The sequence below is a fragment of the Sparus aurata genome, chromosome 23 (assembly GCF_900880675.1).
Source record: "Sparus aurata chromosome 23, fSpaAur1.1, whole genome shotgun sequence".
Taxonomy (NCBI): Eukaryota; Metazoa; Chordata; class Actinopteri; order Spariformes; family Sparidae; genus Sparus; species Sparus aurata.
Window position 1 is genome coordinate 10,183,533 of NC_044209.1, and position 21,677 is coordinate 10,205,209.

Below are 21,677 nucleotides of genomic sequence, written 5' to 3' on the forward strand. Positions count from 1 at the left end.
AGTATTATCATTCATGTGTTAGCAGCACCACCAAAAATGTGTTTCTATGTGTTTTCATCTCTTTACTAGCAAGAGTTGAATATTGAAAATTGATTTATTACTATTCATAGCATACATTAATATTGACATAAACATGGTGTCAATGTTATTACGGGCTCAACCTCTGCCCTGTAATCACTTAAAAATGTCCCAGATTATTCAAACATCATAACACACACACACCTCTCTCTTCAGATAGAATGTAAAACTCCGCAGGGATTGGTCCATTCTCTGGAATGTTGTCCGTCAGGCCTATCGAAACAAACACTCACAAACACACACAGACACACACACACACATTATCACCTCACCCAGTTGACATCATAGACAGAGGCAACACCCCACACCTTCACACACACCTATATATGTTTATATATGAAGAACAAAAAAGGTGTTTCAGCTCAGCTTAAACACTGTAAAATTTTAGATAAAACTCTAACTTCACCTTAATTTACCTCCAGAGACTCCAAATTTATGGGGGTCATTGATCAAAATGTTGTTGTAGAAACATAGTGGACACGAGTTAATAGATGCACCATTACATTAGTAAGATACAGATTTCATTGTGCTATAATCTGACTTATTTGTAACATTTGGAAGCTTGTGAAGTCTGTAATGATAAAAGGTCAGTAGGATCGATGTGGTCTTCTTTTAGAAGTGGAAGACTGCTGGGTTTTCCCACAGTCATTGATTCAAATCTCTCCACATAATGGAAATCAAAGTTATTTTATGGTCTCTTTCAACATACAATACATACAAAGTGTGGTTCAGGCACTCAGCCCACATGCAGCCTCGATCCAGTGACCAACAGCAGAAAAATGTGGTTAAACTGGCCTGCTCCCAGCTGACGGAAAGAGAAGACAAATCTCCCCAGACATCTTTTTTAGCTGAAATTCTGTGACGTTAGGGCAACCAAATGAAACAGGTTTGTATATTTCAGCCTGAAAAAAAATGTGAAACGTTTACACAGAGGAGTGTTAAGCAAAAGGCATATTGGGCAGATCGGATAGCCAAAGTCATTCATCACCTCCTTTAAACAATGTCAAGTGATTTGTTGAATTTGACATACTGTAAGCGCTTTGTGTGGTTGTCTGTTAATGATTTCCTTTTATGTTTTTTGTTTGAAAAGGGCAAAGATTAAATTTTCATTTCTCGTATCCTATCAGTCTTTACAGAGAGGTTTTGCACCACTAAGGGGACTGGAAGATGACCCGATGACAAAAATATCCAGAGTTTAAGCGCTTACAAATGATGAAACCCTGTCTTGAACATCAAAACAGGGCATCTTAGCATTCATCACCCAGTTTTCACAGCATCTCCTCTTCCTTTTGACATGAAAATCTGATATAATCTTAATGTGAGATGACAAATGATATACTGCAGATGTCACGCATGATGCATCCAAATTTGTTTACAGAAATGTAAAATGCCACCATTTTATCCTGCTGAGTTTACTTTACCCATTGAGTAATTGAGTAACCCTGCACAAATTGGGATCAAATCCTTCTTTAGTGTATGTTTGGTCCAATGTGTTCCACATTTTGGCAATAGTGCAACTTTTGCCCTAAATCACCATATAGATCTGAGTACTTCAGGCCATGGTTCAGTCTGGGCTTACTCAGACCAGTCGCCAGAATAAAATGCTGGCATTTACATGTCTGTAAATCACATAGATGTTCAAATTTCTACATTTCATGCATCTCATATCAACAGTTCTACAATACACATTATGTTGTGTTCTGATCACATGTCTAATGGTCTTAGACGAAACAACTGCCAAGCGAGCGATCACCGCTCATTTCAACCTTTTGTGAGGAAAGTGGATAATTTTGATATTTTCCATGTTTTTGGGACATTTGTCCAGCCCTGTCTATGGCAGCTAAACTGGATATTTTTGACGAGGTGTTTTTGAGGAGACACTTGGTGATTTCCCAGCTGTTCTAGTGACAAAATAACCAGATATATTTGACATGATGTCAGCGCATTTTCCCGCCATGTTAGTAGCAAGAGTTTGACGTGAGGTAAGGAAAATCACCAGCCATGCTCTTTTTGTAACAAAACCAGATATTTCTGATGGGACGTTGGAATATTTTCCAGCTGTGCTCTGAACAACAAAACTGATGGACGATGGATAATTTCCAGCTGTGTAGGTGGAAACAAAACAGACATATTTCACTAGACATCACAACAATTCCCAGACGTGTTAGTAGCAACAGAACCAGTTAAACCAAAACATGATGCTTTCCAAAGTGGCTCTTATGCCTAAAGCTGAGCACAGCATTGTCATATCAGAAAATGTCAAACTTAATGGAAAGAAATGTAAGACTGCAACAGAAAAGAGAAGGTTTCAAGATTATCGAACATATCCATGGTTTGCAGAAATAATTACAATTCTTACAACTGGGTCGAGCTTATATATGTTTTAGATTCTTAACAGTTTGCATTTCATTTTCTTTCTGTACATCTTGTTCAATCATGTGTTCAACTATATTTAGCTGATGATTGATAATTTATTTAAAGCAGTATGTGTCCCTGTCTTCCCCTTTCCAACAAATAGTTGAGGGGGAGCAAGAAGTTCATTGGTTTCATTTTGGAGTTCTTCCATGCTGAAAAACACTCCTGTGAACAGCACTCAATTATTACATTTTGGGGGGTCACTGGTCAAAGTTTAAGTGAATCAAGAACTACGATCACCTCAAGTCTGCATTAAGTCAGACTGTCAGCTGTAGGGATACAAAGCAGCCAGAGAGAAACTGGTTATTGTCACTGAACAGGGAGACACACACACTCCCTCAATAATCCCACAGAAACAAAGAACAAGGTAAAAAAAGAAGACCAGTACAGCCCTTTAAAGTTACACCTAAACACAGTGAGTGACTCATTCATATTCACGTCTTTGTCGATGAGGGAGGGGCAGTGGGTGTGTCCAGGGTGAGGCTTGAAGAGGTACAGGTGAGACAGGTGCACCTCTCAGCTATAACGTGTCTGGTCTCTAGATCGGCAGCAGATCACACACACAAATCCAACTGACTGCAACACCAGGTGAAGGTAAGACTGACTGAAATTAATATGATTAGTACAACAACGATGTTGGTGTTTACAGGTGAAGGGGTCTGACATTTGTGAACAACAGAAGACTAACTATCTCATATGGTGTGGTGATAGAAAACCAAACACAGAAAGTATATCGTCAAGTTATTCTGCAGCAAGAAGATGAACTGAGATTTAAAAACTAACACTACATTAAATGCTCAAACAGAGAAGGACTGATAATTATAAGAATAACAAAACATTGTGTTTAATACTCATGCTAAATCAGTGTTAATGAATATATTATGATCTACAACTGTAGTCGTTGTGTGATTACAGACATAACAGGTTCTGTAGGCTCCAGCTCAGCCTTGCGGTAATGTTTCAGACAGGAAGTACTCGTAACTTTGAAGCTTATTCCTGATTACTGTTAGGTCTTATGTAACATGCCTCTTCTTCCTAGATGTTTCTATTTGTCATATTTACTTGCTGGTTTGGTATTTGAGGTTTTGAACAACACATACAGGCCATGGGTGTAGCCCAGCGTACATAATATAGTTCAGCTCTCATTCAGTGGTTTGGCCTCTGGTTCACCTGGATTTAAAGTGAACCTGTCATTCAGCTGACCTATTGTGAGGCTCTGTAGCAACATTACACTGCCTGTACGTGTGTATGCATCTGATTTACTGATTACTGTAACATTATATCAATTATTCAGATTTAAGACAGAGGGTCTGCTTACACCTTAACACTTCATGTCAGCAGCTAGCTTTTCTTTACCTTATAGCTTAGTTGACATGTTAACTAATTAACAGTTGGTGATCAGTAGCAGTAGCCTTGGTTGTCTTTAAAAATAGTTCTCGCTGCCAGAATAGTAAGATCCGTAGCAGAAACAGTCAGCCTGAGAAACACTTTAGGTGGAATATGTTTTTAAATAATTTCCCAGTCTGGGATAAATAAAGTAATTCTATTCTATTCTATTTCATAAACAACTTGTTGGTGTGTTTGGTGCCTTCAGATTAGGATAAAAAATGTTAGCTTTGTTGCTAATCTGCCCAGTTGCAATGCTCTACACAGGAGCAGAGACACGTGATTGTGATGCTGGGACGCTGTCATGTCTAAAAGTGCTGAAGGGTTGTGAAATAATAAATTTCGAAGTAAAAGAACATAATAAAGCTGTCATAAATTAATACAAAATGTTAGAGACAGGAAGTGCTCAATTCAGGGGCCAGAAATGAAGCAGTGCACCAGATTAAAAGATAGTCCTCCTCATAACAACTGACATATTATTCTTCAAAATTGCACTGGACACAAACGATCTGACTGAAGTGGGCAAAACATGTTTTCTCTTTTCCTTCATCCTAATAGTATTTGCCTGTATCTTTGTAATACAGCCACATACATAAAGAAGAGCACAACTCAAACTAACAGAACTCCCAACTCCATATAATCACCTGAATTTACTTTATATATTCAACATCATATCATATGTCTTTGTGTTTCTTAAAATAAGTTATTAAAACACATAACATAGATCATAATAGAGAGCATTCTAATTCTAATCCAGGAGGTGAGGATCATGTTACCCAACACAGTATCTTCTAGGAACATTTTTTTTTATTGGGTGTCAGTCACAGCTTTTCCTAGCAGCAGCTGGATTCACTCCACGTCTCTGTCGCTGAAGTGATAAAAGGTATCTAGGGTAATATCCACGTTTCCTTTCTCAGCTGATCATTAAAATGCACCTTAAAGGTAGGCCACGAACATTCCTCTCTCTCTCTCTTTCTCTGTTTCTGGCGCTCACTCAGTCAGGTTGGACAAGCACAGTTGGGGCTTACAGTACAGCCACACCTATCACTTGGAAGTGTCTCGGGGTGTTAACTGAGAGCGAGTTTCGCTGAACTCAACCGATCAGTCTGAAGGTGATTAGCTCTTTTAACAACAGTGGTAAATTACAGGCTGTTTTGATCATTTGGTTACACCGGGCAGTCAGCTAAACCTTTGACTTGACTCATCAGTTTGCTTTGTGGGGTTTCTCAGATAAATGGAATGAGTTGCATTAACTGGGCCAGTTTTTCTCGATCAGTCACACCCTATGCATCCTCCATTAATCCACTCCTCAGCACCTGCCTACCTGGAGCTTCAGAGAAAACAAACTGAGCTGAGGCCATGTGCCTCTGTCCTCTCTCGCGGTAGACAACGAATTGTATGATCAGCAGCGTCGAACTTTCCCCCCTGTGCGGTTTTAAGCGTCTCTGCAATTTCGCAGATGTCATTTTTCGGAAGCTTCGCCCAGTCGTGGGCTCCATCAGCAGCTTTATGTCCCGTCCAGCGACAGAAACATCAGATTTGTGTAAGGTCATTTGTCTGTCAATGTTGATTTTTCTCATTAGTTGGTTGTTTCCTAATTCTTTATCTATTTCTTTGATTTAATCTTTGTCATTGTGGGAGGATTTGTTTGGATCCTGAAAGCACCATGACTATTGCATGTCAAACAAATCATACTCCTACCTGAAAGGAAAATGAGGAGTTTGAGGCCGATGGAAACAACTTTACAGAACCTTACTTGACTAACCTTAACCCAACACGCCAAATGTTGCACAGTGGAACAGAGCCAATGAGTGAAGGAGCAACTCAGCCAGTTATTCTACATCAGCACACTCCCAAAAAAGCACAGTACATACTGCAGAGAATCAGACCCGAGGGATCAACCTTGACACCTGAGGTTAAGGTTCATCAAATGTACTTTACTTGCCTTTTTTCGACAGTTTTAGGAGTGAAGTGTTCCACCTTTACTGTCCAGTTGTGTCGGTCACGCAACATGATGTCAGGGTTTTTTCACCTCGGGTGAGCTCACTGGACAGATTTACAGATTTGTGCAGCTGTGAAGTCTGCAGCAACACACCCTCAGACTGTGACACAGAGAGAAACATGCAGCCCGGTCGCATTCCTGCGCCAACATATGGGTGTATGCAGGCCCTGTGTGTGTGTGTGTGTGTGTGTGTGTGTGTGTGTGTGTGTGCGTGTGTGTGGCACGATAACAAAGCAGCCTGTCTTCTTCTTCTTCGAGAGAAAAAACTTCCATGACAAGTGATGAAGTATGGCTCCACCCTAGAAACTCAGATGTGTATACAGAGAGGACATTAGGTGATGATCAACTAGTGTGTGCACTGTGTGTGTGAGAGAGAACTACAGACAGAGAGTTGGGATGTTTAGTCATGCTGGCTTTTATGGGGGTTTTTTTAAAGAGAGACAACGAGATTAAGCAGACAAAAGAATTAGATTTCTTTGTAGATGAGCTCATTATATCAAACTAGTCACATGACTTTTATTTGTCAGAGGCCCTAAAGAAAGGCACTCACATCTACACAATGCTTCAGGCTAAGTCTCAGTATTGAGGCAGGGAAAAATGATATCATGATATCTTTAGGTGATATCACGATATATGATACGTATCTCAGTATTTTGAAATCCCCCTAAACGCACCTTGAATGCTTGGACTGAGTGACCAATTATAACATCACAACATTTTTAAACCAAATACCTTGATATTGATATTGTGACAATACTGTAGGGGATGACTGTTGATGCTTTCACAAAATATTAACATGGTTAGATTTGTGTGCAGGGGGCGGAATCGGGATGTTTGAGGGGTGGGGGGGACAAAAAACAATAAAGAGGGCACCACATCTACTGACAAGAAAATATCCACGCAATGCAGTGTATAATCACCCTGCTCCGACGACCAATTCATGTCTTTGGGCTAAATATGCATCAATGAGAGGTGACAGACGTTGCTGTCAGAGCCTCATATGTTTTAAAGTCTGTCAGACTGGCTTTGGCTCCATCTAGTGGCAGAAAGCAAGATCAAATTTGTCTCAAGAGGTGATGAGAACTGATCGTGCAGCACAAAGACAGATGTTCGATGTGTTTAATGTATTTTACCTTGACTGCCTCTTCATTGGAGGAGTTTTTGTTTGTAACAATCCTGCCCTCTCCCTCTGCAGCACGATGAGTTCCGAGCAGCAAACAGATACCCCCTCTCCCTACGTCCTACCAGGTAAACCCAAACGCACCAGGCTCACACACATCATCATCTTCAACAAACTGGCTCATTGACTCCATCCCTTTTTTTGTCTCACCTCTTCTGTTTTTTTCTCGATCGCCTTGTCCAGTTGCAAGCCAGGGGAGTGATGTGAAGGTTTACCACCTCCACAGCCCATTTGACCCTCATGATACCAGACCCACGGCCTCAAGCGCCACGCCAGGTACACCCACACCTGATGTTACACTTCCTGGGAACCTGGTCAGAAACCTTAGACAGAGAACATTGTTTACATTCTTGTCATCATTCTCTCCCTATCAGTTTACACCGGCGGAGGAGGTGGGTCAGGCGGTCTCGATTCTACAGAGGGAAAAAGGACGTTTGTGAGCTATGACACGGCACTGGGGTCTTCTCCTGGCATGACGACCTGCACTTCCTGCCAGCAGCAGGTCATGACCAACGTCACCTACAAAGCAGGGACGTACGCCTGGCTGATGTGCTTACTCTTCATCTGCTGCGGGTGAGTGTGTGTGCTTGGCCACATTGACCTGCCTGGGGGCTCCAGGGCCCCTACAAACCACATTACATATCATACATCTCCGAATCCGATTCAGTAAATCAGGCACACATGCAGCAAACTGTGATATACCACTTGACACTAACTCTGTGTGTGCGTGTGTGTGTGTGTGTGTGTTGCAGGCTAGTCCTGTGCTGCTGCCTGATCCCTTTCTTCATGAAAAACTTCAAGGATGCGTACCACACGTGCCCCCGCTGCAACAGAGTCCTGCACGTCGAGAAGAAAAAATGCTGTAAATGACGAGCACGAGGGCCAGAAGTGGACCCATAGAAATACTAAATAACATTCTGCCACATTCTGCGTTTTGGGATGTAGCTTATTTCTATGGATGAAACATCTTATTGTTAGCAAACAGACTGTTTTCAGTGCTTTAATATCATGTGCTCGCTTTTTTAAAAATCAAGCGCACCCCATGCACTTTTTTGGAAGCCATTTTACTTTTGTCCAATTCCAGCAGAGAAAAAAAAGTTTCACTATTATCCTACTCAGAGACTTCTGCATACGTCACGTTTATAAAATGAAGGCTGTACATAACCATAATAAAATTAACTAGTTAGCTGATTTTAAGATTTAAACAGACCAAAAGAGCAAATAAAATGTCAAATGTAAACCAGAACATCGGGCACAACCTAGAATATTGTCTTACATGCAGTTATTGCACAATAAACCTGTGTTGGCACTGTTTTGCCACACTCAATAATAAAAGTAGACCAATGTGGCTTTTTTTGTGTTATATCTATATGTCGTAAGCCATTAATCTATTCTTATATTTCTTATATGAAGGGATGAAGGGAAATCTGAGTGAGCCTGAAGTTCAAAGAAAAGCTTATATATTATATAACAGCAGCCGGCTGTAGATGTAATGTTGAATTTATCTTAAATCGTTTGACTGTTTACTTTCAAACAAAGACATGTGCAGGAGTTCATCACAATGCAAAGGACAATGCAAAAATCAGAGTAACACTTTACTATGATGTGACATCATCACCAGCTGGTGGCGCCACTGATCAAGACACTTGAAAGTGTGTGTTGGAAGATTTAAAAGTGCAATACGTAAGAAGAAGCTGCCTGTTGAATTCATACTCAAACCAACAGCATCACCTAGACAACTGCTAACTGCTGCTAACTGTTAGCTTGTTAGCTCAGTTAGCCGCATAGGTGGCAGTCCAGACTAAGTTTAGTCAAGGTATTTTCCCTCCATGTCAGTAGCAACAAAACCAGATATTTCTGATGATATGCTGGGATATCTTCCAGCTGTGCTCGGGGAAAAACCCCATGATGTTTTCGAGCTGTGTAGGTGGAAACAAAACCAGACATATTTCACTAGACATCAAGATAATTTCCAGACGTGTTGGTATCGACAGAACCAGTTAAACCAAAACATGATGCTTTCCTAAGTGGCTCTTGTGTCTAAACCTGAGCACAGCATTGTCACATCAGAAAATTTAAAACTGAATGTAAAGAAACGTAAAACTGCAACAGAAAAGATAAGGTTTCAAGATTATCGAACATATCCATGGTTTGCAGAAATATACTACAATTCTGACAACTGGGTCAAGCTTAAATATGTTTTATATTCTTAACAGTTTGCATTTCATTGTCTTTCTGTACATCCTGTTCAATCATGTGACTGTTCAACTATATTTAGCTGATGATAAATAAATTATTTAAAGCGACATGCATCCCGGTGTTTCCCCTTTCCAACAAATAGTTAAGGGGGAACAAGAAGTTTATTGGTCATCCATGCTGAAAAACACTCATGTGAACAGCATTTTGGGAGGTCACTGGTCGAAGTTTAAGTGAATCAAGAACTACGATCGCCTCAAGTCTGCGTTAAGTCAGACTGTCAGCTGTAGGGATACAAAGCAGCCAGAGAGAAACTGGTTATTGTCACTGAACAGGGAGACACACACACTCCCTCAGTAATCCCACAGAAACAAAGAACAAGGTAAAACAAAAAAGACCAGTACAGCCCTTTAAAGTTACACCTAAACAAAATCACTCATTCATATTCACGTCATTATCAATGAGGGAGGGGCAGTGGGTGTGTCCAGGGAGAGGCTTGAAGAGGTACAGGTGAGACAGGTGCACCTCTCAGCTATAACATGTCTGGTCTCTAGATTTGCAGCAATCACACACACAAATCCAACTGACTGCAACATCTGGTGAAGGTAAGACTGACTGAAATTAATAAGATTAGTACAACAATGATTTTGTGTTTCTTGACTTTGGAAGAATATAGTACAACTCTCGTTCAATGGTTTGGCCTCTGGTTCATCTGGGTTTAAAGTGAACCTGTCATTCAGCTCAACTATTTTTAATATTACACTGCCTGCACATGTGTGTATGCATGTGTGTATGCATCTGATTTACTGATTACTGTAACATTTTATTTATTTTTAAAGACAGAGGGTCTGCTTACACCTTAACACGTCATGTTAGAAACTGTCATTTTAGATGTTACTGTGATGGACTTGCTGTAAAGCAAGTTTTAGTTTATATAGTTTCTTTAGCTTTTCTTTAGCTTATAGCTTAGTTGACATGTTAACTAATTAAGAGTTGGTGATTAGTAGTAGTAGCCTTGGTTGTCTTTAAAAGTAGTTCTCGTCGCCAGAATAGTAAGATCCGTAGCAGAAACAGTCAGTCTTAGAAACACTTTAGATGAAATATGCTTTTCATAAACAACTTGTTGGTGTGTTTGGTGCCTTCAGATTAAGATAAAACATTTTTTATCTTTGTTGCTAATCTGCCCAGTTGCAATGCTCTACACAGGAGCAGAGACACATGACTGTGATGCTGGGACACTGTCATGTCTAAAAGTGCTGAAGGGTTGGGAAATAATACATTTCGAAGTAAAAGAACAAACAAGAGCTTTAATGAATTAATACAAAACGTTAGAGACAGGAAGTGCTCAATTCAGGGGCCAGAAATGTAGCAGTGCACCAGATTAAAAGATAATAACAATTGACATATTATTCTCCAAAACTGCACTGGACACAAACGATCTGACTGAAGTGGGCAAAACATGTTTTCTCTTTTCCTTTATCCTAAAATTGTTTGCCTGTACCTTTGTAATACAGCCACATACATAAAGAAGAGCACAACTCAAACTAACAGAACTCCCAACTCCATATAATCACCTGAATTTACTTTATGGTTTTAATATCATATCATATGTCTTTGTGTTTCTTAAAATAAGTTATTAAAACACAGAAAATAGATCATAATAGAGAGCATTCTAATTCTAATCCAGGGTGTGAAGGTCATGTTACCCAACACAGTATCTTCTAAGAACATTTTTCTGATTGGGTATCAGTCACAGTTTTTCCTAGCAGCAGCTGGATTCACTCCAAGTCTTTGTTGCTGAAGTGATAAATGATAACTAAGGTAATATCCGCGTTTCAATTACCCTGTCCTTTCTCAGCTGATCATCAAAATGCACCTTAAAGGTAGACCGTGAACATTCCTCTACCTCTCTCTCTCTCTCTGACGCTCACATAGAGTCAGGTTGGACCGGCACAGTTGGTGCTTCCAGTACGGCCACACCCAGGGCCATTTCTGTCTTTTTGGGCCCCATGAAAGATGCTGTTTCGGGGCCTCCATTTTGTCAAACTACGATGGATAGATTGCTAACCCTTTTGGGGGAAACAGGCTAGAGTCGTGAAAATCTCTCTCAAATTTAAATCAAACGTCTTAAGTTGACCACCCAAGCAAGATGAACTGTTGCTGAAAATGATAATACTAGGTAAACAATGGGGATCCTCTATAGGTCAATACATGAAACTGATGCAGTGTTCCTCAAAAATGTTTATTTTCAATTGTGAAACTCTCGCCAGAAAGAAACCGAGGCTTTATTTGTGACTGAATATGAGTCAAACCTTCGTGTAAAAGCATAATTGCGACGAAAGAGGCACTTTTAAGATTTACCGTAGTTTCGTTTCTGGGCAAGTTAATTTTCAATGGAGTGCAGGGGTACTTCTATGCTAGCATCAAAATCGCTATTTTTAAAACACTAAGAAGGCTCAACACAACATGAAACTTTGCTCGTAGTCTCACCAGGGTCTCTACACATGAACACGAGCATTGAGAACATTGTTTGTGTATACAGAGTTTACCCCAGGCGGGGTCCTTTTCTGCATATCGATCCCCCTCTCTTTCATCCTGTTTCCTGTCATATCTTGAGCCTGTAGTATCAATAAAGCCATATAAAGGCCAAAGAAATATAATAAAGAAAAAGAAAAAGTTTTTTTCTGACAACTTACGTTAGTAGCTGCATCTCCAGGGCGTCGCCATCATGGCAGACAAAAAGTGTCGATCCCTGAGTGCGACCTAACAGGAAGGCTTGAGGAGCAGTCCACCATTACTCTCTTGCCTGTTAGGTTGCACTCAGGGATCGACACTTTTTGTCTGCCATGAAAAATAATAATTTAGAAAAATGATACAAAAATACTATTTTTTTACCAGTGCTATTATTTCGAAATATTATATCAGCCCACAGCAACATAACTTCATAGCAAAGCCTATCAAATAATGGAGAGGCCTCCTGTTTTGGGTTCTTGGCTCATTGCACTGTACCTGTCCTCTTGGAGGGAGGCAGAGTTGAAAGGCTGAAGACCAAGACCCCAAGACCAAGAGAGAGGTTTATTGATACTGTAGTGGAATCACAATGCCCAAAAGACTGAAACCACCTGGCGCCCAGGGAAGGAAAAGAATGAAAGAAGAGAAAGAAAAACTTGAAGAAGATAGAGGTACAGTAACATCAATGTGATGAAGTGCATGAAATTAATAGTTTAATATGTATCATAATTACCATTGCTGGAGCAGAGTGTTAGCTTACTAGCTTACTTCAGGCAATGGCAGCATTGTTTAATAATCAGTAAATAGCTCGAGTCGATGTAAGTTAATGTTACTCCACCTTAAATTCATCAGGGATATTTGGAAAGTTAATGTTAGGCCTGTTGGCTGTATTTTCCTGCTTGTATATCAGTTAAAATGCTATTAGTTTTCCATCCCCTGTGTAAGTAATAGGGTAGTTGTAAGCCTTTGGTTTATTGTGACACAGTTTATGTTTGTTAAAGTTTAAATCAGTGTTAAAGTGCAGTTAAAGTGTTACTGTTAATACTCCATACCTTAGCTTTCCCATATCATTCATAGGCGATAAATATATTGTTATCCAACTCCAAAGCTATGCCATTTATTCACTTTTCACACACACATACAACATGCTAGCTTCCCCAACACATTACACAGCCCCCACCCAAGTGGTTAGCTGTCCCCAGCAACCCACGTGTTCATAACAAAGTCTCTGAGCTGGAGCAGTCACCGTTTTGAACGTGCAGGCCCCTCAGCGGCTGTTGGGGGCAGAGTAGGAGTCAGGGACTCTTCCTCAGCCCTCAACCCCCCCTCAGACGAGGTCAAAGGGTGGTAGGGTGCGAGCGGTGGAGCACCACTACCCGGTTCTGTCTGATCAAACGTGCTCTGTACACAACATCTGACAGTTTCTCAAGTACAGTACAAGGTCCAGACCACTGGCTCATCAGCTTGGGAAAAGGCCCCTTTTTCGCTCTGGACTGTAGACCCACACTTGATCCCCAAAAGCAAAGTCCTCTCCCCTGCAGCGGGAGTCATAAACCCGCTTCAGGCGTGAGCCGGCATCTGCCAGACCCTGCCTGGTCAACTCATGCACCAGCCGGAGTCATTCTCGGAGATTTTGGAGGTAGTGTAACGGGTGCACAGAGACGGGACCCAAAACGCAGGACGCAGAGCTCAGAGCTCAGAGAAGGTTTCTTTAATCAAAGGAGTTCGGTACACGGGTGATCAGTCCAGACAGGCAAACAATTTCCAAAAGGGTCAGGCAAAGGCAGAGTCGGAGAAACCAGGCTAAAGTCCAAAAAACCAGGAAGATAGAAACACTAGAAGCTCAGGGAACAAAAGGCTTGAACGCTAGACAAACTAAGACAAACTGGCACAGGAGGTGGGGGAGACAGACTACTTAAGCACACAGGTGAGACAAAGAGACACAGGTGAAGCACATCAGGGCGGGGCAGGTAATCACACAGGAGGGAAGGACACAAGGACGGGAGGTGATTGACCTGGAACAGAGACAACACGGTGAGAACCTAAAATAAAATACAGGAAGCACGGGAGAGAAACTGACAAAGTAAAAGGGGAACACTTAGCTGGGCGACGTGACAGGTAGTCCAAACCAGGCATGGTCCACAGGAGTGTGGAGCTCATGTCCAAACATGAGCGAGGCAGGAGTGCACTTTGTGGATTCTTGGACTGCCGTCCGATATGCCCACGAGGCCAGAGGTAGGTACAGGTCCCAGTCACACTGCTGGCGACTGGTCAGAATGGCTAGTTGGGTGGCAAAGGCTTGGGTTGAACCGTTCAACCAACCCGTCACTCTGGGGATGCAGGGGTATTGACCGGGTCTTCTTGATCCTGAGACCTTGGCGAACACTCCAGCCTCGAAATTTCATCCCTGATCAATGTGCAGCTCCTCAGGTGCACCAACCCTAACCCTAACCCTAACCCGAGCCCGCAGCTGGTGTAATGTCTTTGTAACCCCAAAGTGGCCTGCCCCAATAAAGCCATGGACCAGCTGGAGGACCATGGGGCGTAGAGAGCTTTAGTCTTAGGATCCAGTGCTGAAACTGCTCCAAGCCCCACGCTGGTCGTTGGACTGCCCACACCCAATCCTGTAACCGTGAGAGGGCTACGTCTTGCCACTGATCAGATTGGAGCTGCTGGGCATTGATGGTTTCCCAATCCTCATGAAGGCCTTGGGGCCACCGCTTCTCGGAACCAGAGTGTTGTTGTTATCACCTAGCGCAGTGCGCAGGGATGCTACTGCTGGTGCTTTCCGGTCCTCTGTGCGCTAGCAGTGCCAACAGTCTATGTCCATGCAGGTACGCTGGGACAGTGCATCACCGTTGGTGTGGAGGGGACCTGCACGATGGTGGATCTCAAAGTCGTAGTCCTGAGTCAACTGGTGTAGAGGGCTTGCAATGGTGGTGAAGTCCTTGACGAACCGCCTGTAGAAAGAGGACAGGCCCAAGAAGCTCCGCAGCTTTCCAGTGTTGCGAGGAACTGGCCAGTCTCAAACAGCAGTCACTTTAGCTGGGTCTGTAGACACTCCTGCTGTGCTAACGACGTGACCCAAGAAGGATGTCTCTCATTGGAACAGTTGACATTTCTTGGGATGAAGCTTGTCGGATGGCGCAGAAGACGTCCCTCAGAGCTTGAAGTCTGCAGTGTATGACAGTAGGTTGTCTAGGTAGACAACAAAGCAGCTCCAGGGAATGTCCGGCAGGACCCTCTCCATAAGGTGCTCAAAGGTCGCTGGCGCGTTGCAAATACCAAAGGGCATCACCTTACACTTCCACAACCCCTGACCAATGGAGAAGGTGGTTTTGGGGCGCGCCTCCGGTGCCAGCTCGAACTGCCAGTAATCGCTGCGAAGGTTGAGAGAGCTGAACCAGCAGGACCCGATGATGTAGTCAAGGGTATTGTCGATGCGGGGGAGTGGATAGGAGTCCTTGCAGGTGACATCATTCAGGGGGCGGTAGTCAGTCAACGCAGAAACACCAGGTGCCATCTTTCCTCTTCACCAGAACAGCTGGAGCACCCGAAGGGCTACTGTACTGCTCTATGATGCAAGCCTCCACCAGCTCTTTGATCTTTTGCTCCACCACCAACCGCTTGGTTAGTGGTAATCGACGCAGGCGAAGGCGGACAGGGCGTGCACATCCAGTGTCAATGTAATGCTGTACCAGGTTGGTGTGTGTACAGTCCTCGTTTCTGGCTGCAAAAATGCCACCAAAGAGTCCAGCAGCTCCTGCAGCTGGTGCCTCTGATCAGTCCAGAGTCCTTCACAACTCTTCTGATACAGGTCATCGACTGCTTGCTGTGTCTCAGCAGAGAGTGGTTGGTATGCCGGCATGGCAGGCCCCCTGGCTGCTTCAGTGGCTGTGTGGCAGGCCCCCTGGCTGCTGGCGGTGGTGGCGAATCACAGTCCATCTTCCTCGGTAGTGTGGAGCTGTATGGAGAGAGAGTGTGGTCCTGGGTACGTCCACTATGGCCTTCCACTTAGCTAGCAGATCCAGACCGATGATGCAAGGGTCTTGGATATTGGCAAACCAGAACTTGTGGTCAACAATGTGTTTAACTGCAGTCACTTGGAGAAATCTTTCTCCTTGCATCGTGGCACGTTCACCAGTGACCATGGTTATCTTTAGCTTTGTGGACTTCCATCCCCATGGTTTCAAGCCACTTGTGCCAGGCACTGTTCCTGGGGTGGACCAGGTAAATGGTGGACCCCGTATCCACCAGGGCTCTGCATGGGTGCCATTAAGGTCACAGTTCAGGCAGAGTCCATGTGCTCGACCAAGTCTACCCAGTCGCATCTGCGGTGTGTTCGAAGGGTAAAGGGTTTGTTGTGGGTGGCAGGTGCTTGGCTCCGTGGGATAGGGGCCAGGCAGTGGTGTGCAATGTGGCCTATTTCCTCACATCTGTAACAGCCTTCCAGGAGCTGTCTGGGAAGCCTCCTGGCCCCAAGCCGCCCGTGGTTATTGTTGGGCTGTGGTTATAGATGGTTCTAGTGGTTATAGGTTATAGAGCTCCCTTTCTCGTCACTTTCGCCATAATCAATCCATCTCACCCAGTGTCTCATGAAGGAGATATGATCCCCTGTGTTCAACACATGTTCAACCCACTCACCTTCCACTATGGCATCTGTCAGGATCCTTGGAGCATACAGGCGGAGATGTTCTCGCACTTGGTCCTGCTGCAGCCCCGCGTAAAGGCTTGGAGGGCAAATTCTTCTTGAGCCCTTGTGTCGAGTGTGGGATACCCCAGGCGTGTGTAATGATGGAGGACTGAAGCTAAGGCACCAAGGCTCTCTCCATTTCTCCTCCTACATCCAGCCAGCTTTTTGTGGGCATCATCTGCATGAGCTTGGCGGCCAAATCAATGCTGGATCTCCCCTTCGATGGTGGGCCAGATGAAATGCAATTTTTGGCTGGAGATCTGTCAACATCTGCAGGGCCTTTCCATCCAAAGCGAAGGCAACTTGCACTGCTGTCTCTTCGGCTGGCCAGTCATTGAACTTGGCACCCAGCTGTACTTGGATGAGTTTGGTCTCTGGAGGCGCATCCCCGTTGTAGCATGGTAGCTTCAACACACTATGCCAGGTTACCTCGGGGGAGCTGCTGGCGGAGCATCAGCGGGGGTGCATTGGGGACCAGTGTGTGTGGAGCGATCATCTGCATATGCCTGCCCGGGCGGCAATCTGCTATTGTCAGCCGGGAAGCAGTGGCACATCGGTAAAGCTAGTGTGCTCTCAGTCTGGAGCAGACTTCCTCACCTGCCTGTCTGGGCGTCGATCTTCCGCTAGTGGTTGGGAAGCGTTGGTGCCTTCGGCTAAGCTAGCGTATGCTTTCCCGCGGAACTGTCTCACAGGCGATAGCTCTCTTGTCTGCTTCTTCTGTACTCCTTCAATGGCTTGCAGGCAGTCAATGACTTTGTATATCTCTCATAAATGCGGCGGATCCCACTTCTGACACCAATGTAGCACGTAACAAGCAGCAGCAAGAATTAGGCAGAGAGTTATCGTTGACAAGCTCCAAGTCCAACTCCTATTTACTTTTCATACACACATACAACATGCTAGCAACTTAGCAACATAACTGGGTGACTATTTCACTTCCCTCACAATACACTCATAATATATACACTGTCCATTACTGCTTTTTGCACTCTGGATAGACTGAATTGCTTTGCAATGACAATAAAATTGAATGAATCTCATAAAAAGGTTATTTATCTGTCTATGTTGATTTTTCTCACTAGTTAGTTGTTTGCTCTCGCATCTATTGTTTCCTAATTCTTTATCTATTTGTTTGATTTAATCTTTGTCATTGTGGGTGGATTTTTTTTAAGCCTTTTTTTATTCAAACACAGGGATCTTGAAAGCCCCATGGCTGCTGCTGGCACTTTTTTCTCACTTGTTTAGATTAAAAAACACAACAAAATTAAAGCTGCAAGCAGCAATGAATGGGACTTGCAGTCAACGTGAGTCTGGGCATGCTGCCATCGTGGTGTGCTGCGTAGATGTATTCAGGGCAAGACCCTCTACATCTTTGAGCAATTTGGAGCAGATGGTAAATTGTATGTGTAAGTTATAATGAGCTGATGGTTTTATGGCGAAGCGAAAAAAGGTTTTGCGAATTTGCGGAAATGGCCATGGTATGGCCATACCATGAGATTCGGCACAATTCAGTGAAAGCGTGGATATAAGGGTTTTGAATGTGCAACAAAGTATATGGGAGTTATAAGCCAAAAAATATTTTCCTTGATTGTAGCGCCACCTAGTGGTGGACATTGAGGATGACGATAGATAATAACATTTTCCGGCAGGTGTGACGTATATTCCAAGTTTGGTGAGTTTTGGGGTATGTTCAGGCAGTGAAAAATGCGACCATTCGGGACGAAAAAGTCGTCATTTGAAAAACAATAGGGACCTCATAGGGCGAGACCTGCTCAGGCCCTAAAAAGAAAAAAACATGTCAAACAAATCATACTCCTCCCTGAAAGGAAAACGAGGAGCGTGAGACTGATTGAAACAACTTTACAGAAATGCCCAATGCCACATGTTGCACAGTGGAACAGAGCTGATGAGTGAAGAAGCAACTCAGCCAGTTATTCTACATCAGCACACTCCCAAAAAAGCACAGTATATGCTGCAGAGAATCCAACCCTAGGGATCAACCTTGACACTTCAGGTTAAGATTCATCAACATTTACTTTACTTGTTTTTTTAGACAGTTTTAGGAGTGAAGTGTTCCACCTTCACTGTCCAGTTGTGTGGGTTGATGATGTCAGGGTTTTTTCATCCCAGGTGAGCACACTATGACAGACTGTGGCACAGATCGAAACATGCAGCCCAGTCACATTCCTACACCAACATATCAGTGTATGCGTGTGTGTGTGGCACGATAACAACGCAGCCTGTCATCTTTGAGAGAGAAAACTTTCATGACAAGTATGGCTCCACCCTTGAGTTTGAAATGAATGTTTGGAGATAAGTGTACGTTCGTATGAGTGAGAAAGAGAGAAGCTCAGATGTGTGTACAGAGAGGACTTGAGGTGATGATCAAACTAGTGTGTGCACTGTGTGTGTGAGAGAGATACAGACAGAGAATTGGGATGTTTAGTCATGCTGGCTTTTATGTTCATTTAAAGAGAAAAGCAAGATTAAATTTGATCAGGCGGCACAAAGACAGATGTTTGATATGTTTAATGTATTTTATCTTGACTGCCTCTTCATTGGAGGAGTTTTTGTTTGTAACAATCCTGCCTTCTCCCTCTGCAGCACGATGAGTTCCGAGCAGCAAACAGATACCCCCTCTCCCTACGTCCTGCCAGGCAAACCCAAACGCACCAGGCTCACACACATCATCATCTTCAACAAATTAGCTCAATTATTCCATCTTTTTTCTGTCTCACCTCTTCTGATTTTTTCTTGATCACCTTGTCCAGTTTATTCTGTTACATTGTTTATATTCTTGTCCTCCCATCATTCTCTCTCCATCAGTTTACACCGGCGGAGGAGGTGGGTCAGGCGGTCTCGATTCTACAGAGGGAAAAAGGAAGTATGTGAGCTACGAAACGCCACTGGGGTCTTCTCCCGGCATGACGACCTGCACTTCCTGCCAGCAGCAGGTCATGACCAACGTCACCTACAAAGCAGGGACGTACGCCTGGCTGATGTGCTTACTCTTCATCTGCTGCGGGTGAGTGTGTGTGCTTGGCCACATTGACCTGCCTGGGGGCTCCAGGGCCCCTACAGACCACATTACATATCATACATCTCCGAATCCCATTCAGTACATCAGGCACATATGCAGCAAATTGTGACATACAGCTTGACACTAACTGTGTGTGTGTATTTGTGTGTGTGTGTGTTGCAGGTTAGCCTGCGGCTGCTTCCTGATCCCATTATTTGTGAAACACTTCAAGGATGCGTACCACACGTGCCCCCGCTGCAACAGAATCCTGCATGTCGAGAAGAAAAAATGCTGTAAATGACGAGCACGAGGGCCAGAAGTGGACCCATAGAAATACTAAATAACATTCTGCCACATTCTGCGTTTTGGGATGTAGCTTATTTCTATGGATGAAACATCTTACTGTTAGCAAACAGACTGTTTTCAGTGCTTTAATATCATGTGTTCGCTTTTTTAAAAATGAAGCGCACTCCATGTACTTTTTTGGAAGCCATTTTACTTTTGTTCCATTCCAGCAGAGAAAAAAAAAGTTTCACGATTATCCTACTTAGAGACTTCTGCATACGTTGCATTGTTAAAATGAAGGCTGTACATAACCGTAATAAAATTAACTAGTTAGTTAATTTTAAGATTTTAACAGACCAAAAGAGCAAATACAATGTCAAATGTAAACCAGAACATCGGGCACAACCTAGAATATTGTCTTACATGCAGTTATTGCACAATAAACCCGTGTTGGCACTGTTTTGCCACACTCAATAATAAAATTAGACCAATGTGGCTTTTTTTGTGTTATATCTATATGTCGTAAGCCATTAATCTATTCTTATATTTCTTATATGAAGGGATGAAGGGAAATCTGAGTGAGCCTGAAGTTCAAAGAAAAGCTTATATATTATATAACAGCAGCCGGCTGTAGATGTAATGTTGAATTTATCTTAAATCGTTTGAATGTTTACTTTCAAACAAAGACATGTCGCAGGAGTTCATCACAATGCAAAGGACAATGCAAAAATCAGAGTAACACTTTACTATGATGTGACATCATCACCAGCTGGTGGCGCCACTGATCAAGACACTTGAAAGTGTGTGTTGGAAGATTTAAAGGGGCAACACCTAAGAAGAAGCTGCCTACCTCACCAGAGCAACTGCTAACTGCTGCTAACTGTTAGCTTGTTAGCTCAGTTAGCCGCACAGGAAGCAGTCCGGACTGGGAGCTCGGGGACCGGGGGTTCGTGTTCAAACAGCTAGGACAGGAGCTTTGGGCCGGGATGGGCCGGCGCTAGCTGGCTAGCACGCTAACTTCAATAGATATTTCCGCCAAACAATATACAGACTGTCGAAATTGTTATTTTATCCAATTTTGTTGATCATTTTTACATGTTGCTCCTTCAAAATTCATTTTTGACCATGTCTGTATAAAGCAGCCTTTTAATATATTTTTGTCTGACTACCTTTTTTCTTTAGTCAATAACATTAATGTTAATGTTTCATAATACATTTACAGTGTATGAGAAAATGCAGGCAAAATGTTGTTGTTTACCTCCTCTCACATTGTCCCCCGGATGAAACCAGGTACGCTTGGAGCCTGTTATAGGCTATTATTATCTATGTTATTACATTATTTCTCTAATAAAAGTAGACTTTATATATGGCACCCTGATGTGTTTATGTTGTCTTTTTCCTTGACCTGCTTTACAGAAGTCAGAGGTCAGGGCCAACCACCTGACCTGTTGGCTAAGTTGGTGCATTGTTTTCACAATGCACTGAGTTTTAAACATGCTGTAAAATTGTAAAGTATGTGCCTTTGAGATGTAGAGGAGTAGAAGTATAAAGTAAACTAAGGGACCTTGTGTGAGACTGATTTGGTCACTGATGTGTTCATGGTCAGGAGTGAATGTTGATCCACAGCTGGTTCCTGCAATTTGTTACATAACAGAGCAACAATAGCAGATCTGTGACAGTTAATCCTGCATTAAATCCTATCTTTAGCCCTGCTAGTAGCATCACTTTGCTCTCAACTGAGACAAATTGTTCTGAATTGTGGTTCCCCTCAGAATGAACTATAATAACTTCTGGGTTTGTGTTGTCTTTCACTCTAGCACCATCATCAGGTCAAAGTTTGAATATGTTCAGTGTTTTTGGTTTATGACCACACTACTGCAAGACTAATGACATTTCTATCGACCTCAGCTGT

General features: G+C 43.1%; 2 protein-coding genes across 2 annotated transcripts; both read left to right on the plus strand.

The window, feature by feature from the left end:
- The first annotated feature begins 3,009 nt into the window (after nucleotides 1-3,009).
- LOC115574826 (cell death-inducing p53-target protein 1-like) lies at nucleotides 3,010-9,367 on the plus strand. The gene is made up of 5 exons (XM_030406448.1): nucleotides 3,010-3,087; nucleotides 7,077-7,129; nucleotides 7,245-7,337; nucleotides 7,436-7,634; nucleotides 7,814-9,367. The coding sequence occupies exons 2-5, from the start codon at nucleotides 7,081-7,083 to the stop codon at nucleotides 7,929-7,931; spliced, it is 459 nt and encodes a 152-aa protein (XP_030262308.1). The 5' UTR covers nucleotides 3,010-3,087; nucleotides 7,077-7,080; the 3' UTR covers nucleotides 7,932-9,367.
- A 6,267-nt stretch (nucleotides 9,368-15,634) lies between these two features.
- On the plus strand, nucleotides 15,635-20,152 carry LOC115575136 (uncharacterized). Its single transcript, XM_030406999.1, has 5 exons — nucleotides 15,635-15,759; nucleotides 15,932-16,117; nucleotides 19,066-19,118; nucleotides 19,216-19,486; nucleotides 19,664-20,152. The coding sequence occupies exons 1-5, from the start codon at nucleotides 15,635-15,637 to the stop codon at nucleotides 19,779-19,781; spliced, it is 753 nt and encodes a 250-aa protein (XP_030262859.1). The 3' UTR covers nucleotides 19,782-20,152.
- The last annotated feature ends 1,525 nt before the right edge of the window (nucleotides 20,153-21,677 follow it).

What these genes read in the sequence shown, in the direction of transcription:
- LOC115574826 (XM_030406448.1), top strand. Translation starts at nt 7,081, where the DNA reads ATGAGTTCCGAGCAGCAAACAGATACCCCCTCTCCCTACGTCCTACCA. An exon ending in CTCTCCCTACGTCCTACCAG is followed by an intron (nt 7,130 to 7,244) that starts GTAAACCCAAAC and finishes CGCCTTGTCCAG; the next exon opens with TTGCAAGCCAGGGGAGTGAT. An exon ending in TTACTCTTCATCTGCTGCGG is followed by an intron (nt 7,635 to 7,813) that starts GTGAGTGTGTGT and finishes TGTGTGTTGCAG; the next exon opens with GCTAGTCCTGTGCTGCTGCC.
- LOC115575136 (XM_030406999.1), top strand. Translation starts at nt 15,635, where the DNA reads ATGGCAGGCCCCCTGGCTGCTTCAGTGGCTGTGTGGCAGGCCCCCTGG. An exon ending in GAGAGAGAGTGTGGTCCTGG is followed by an intron (nt 15,760 to 15,931) that starts GTACGTCCACTA and finishes GGTTATCTTTAG; the next exon opens with CTTTGTGGACTTCCATCCCC. An exon ending in TTACTCTTCATCTGCTGCGG is followed by an intron (nt 19,487 to 19,663) that starts GTGAGTGTGTGT and finishes TGTGTGTTGCAG; the next exon opens with GTTAGCCTGCGGCTGCTTCC.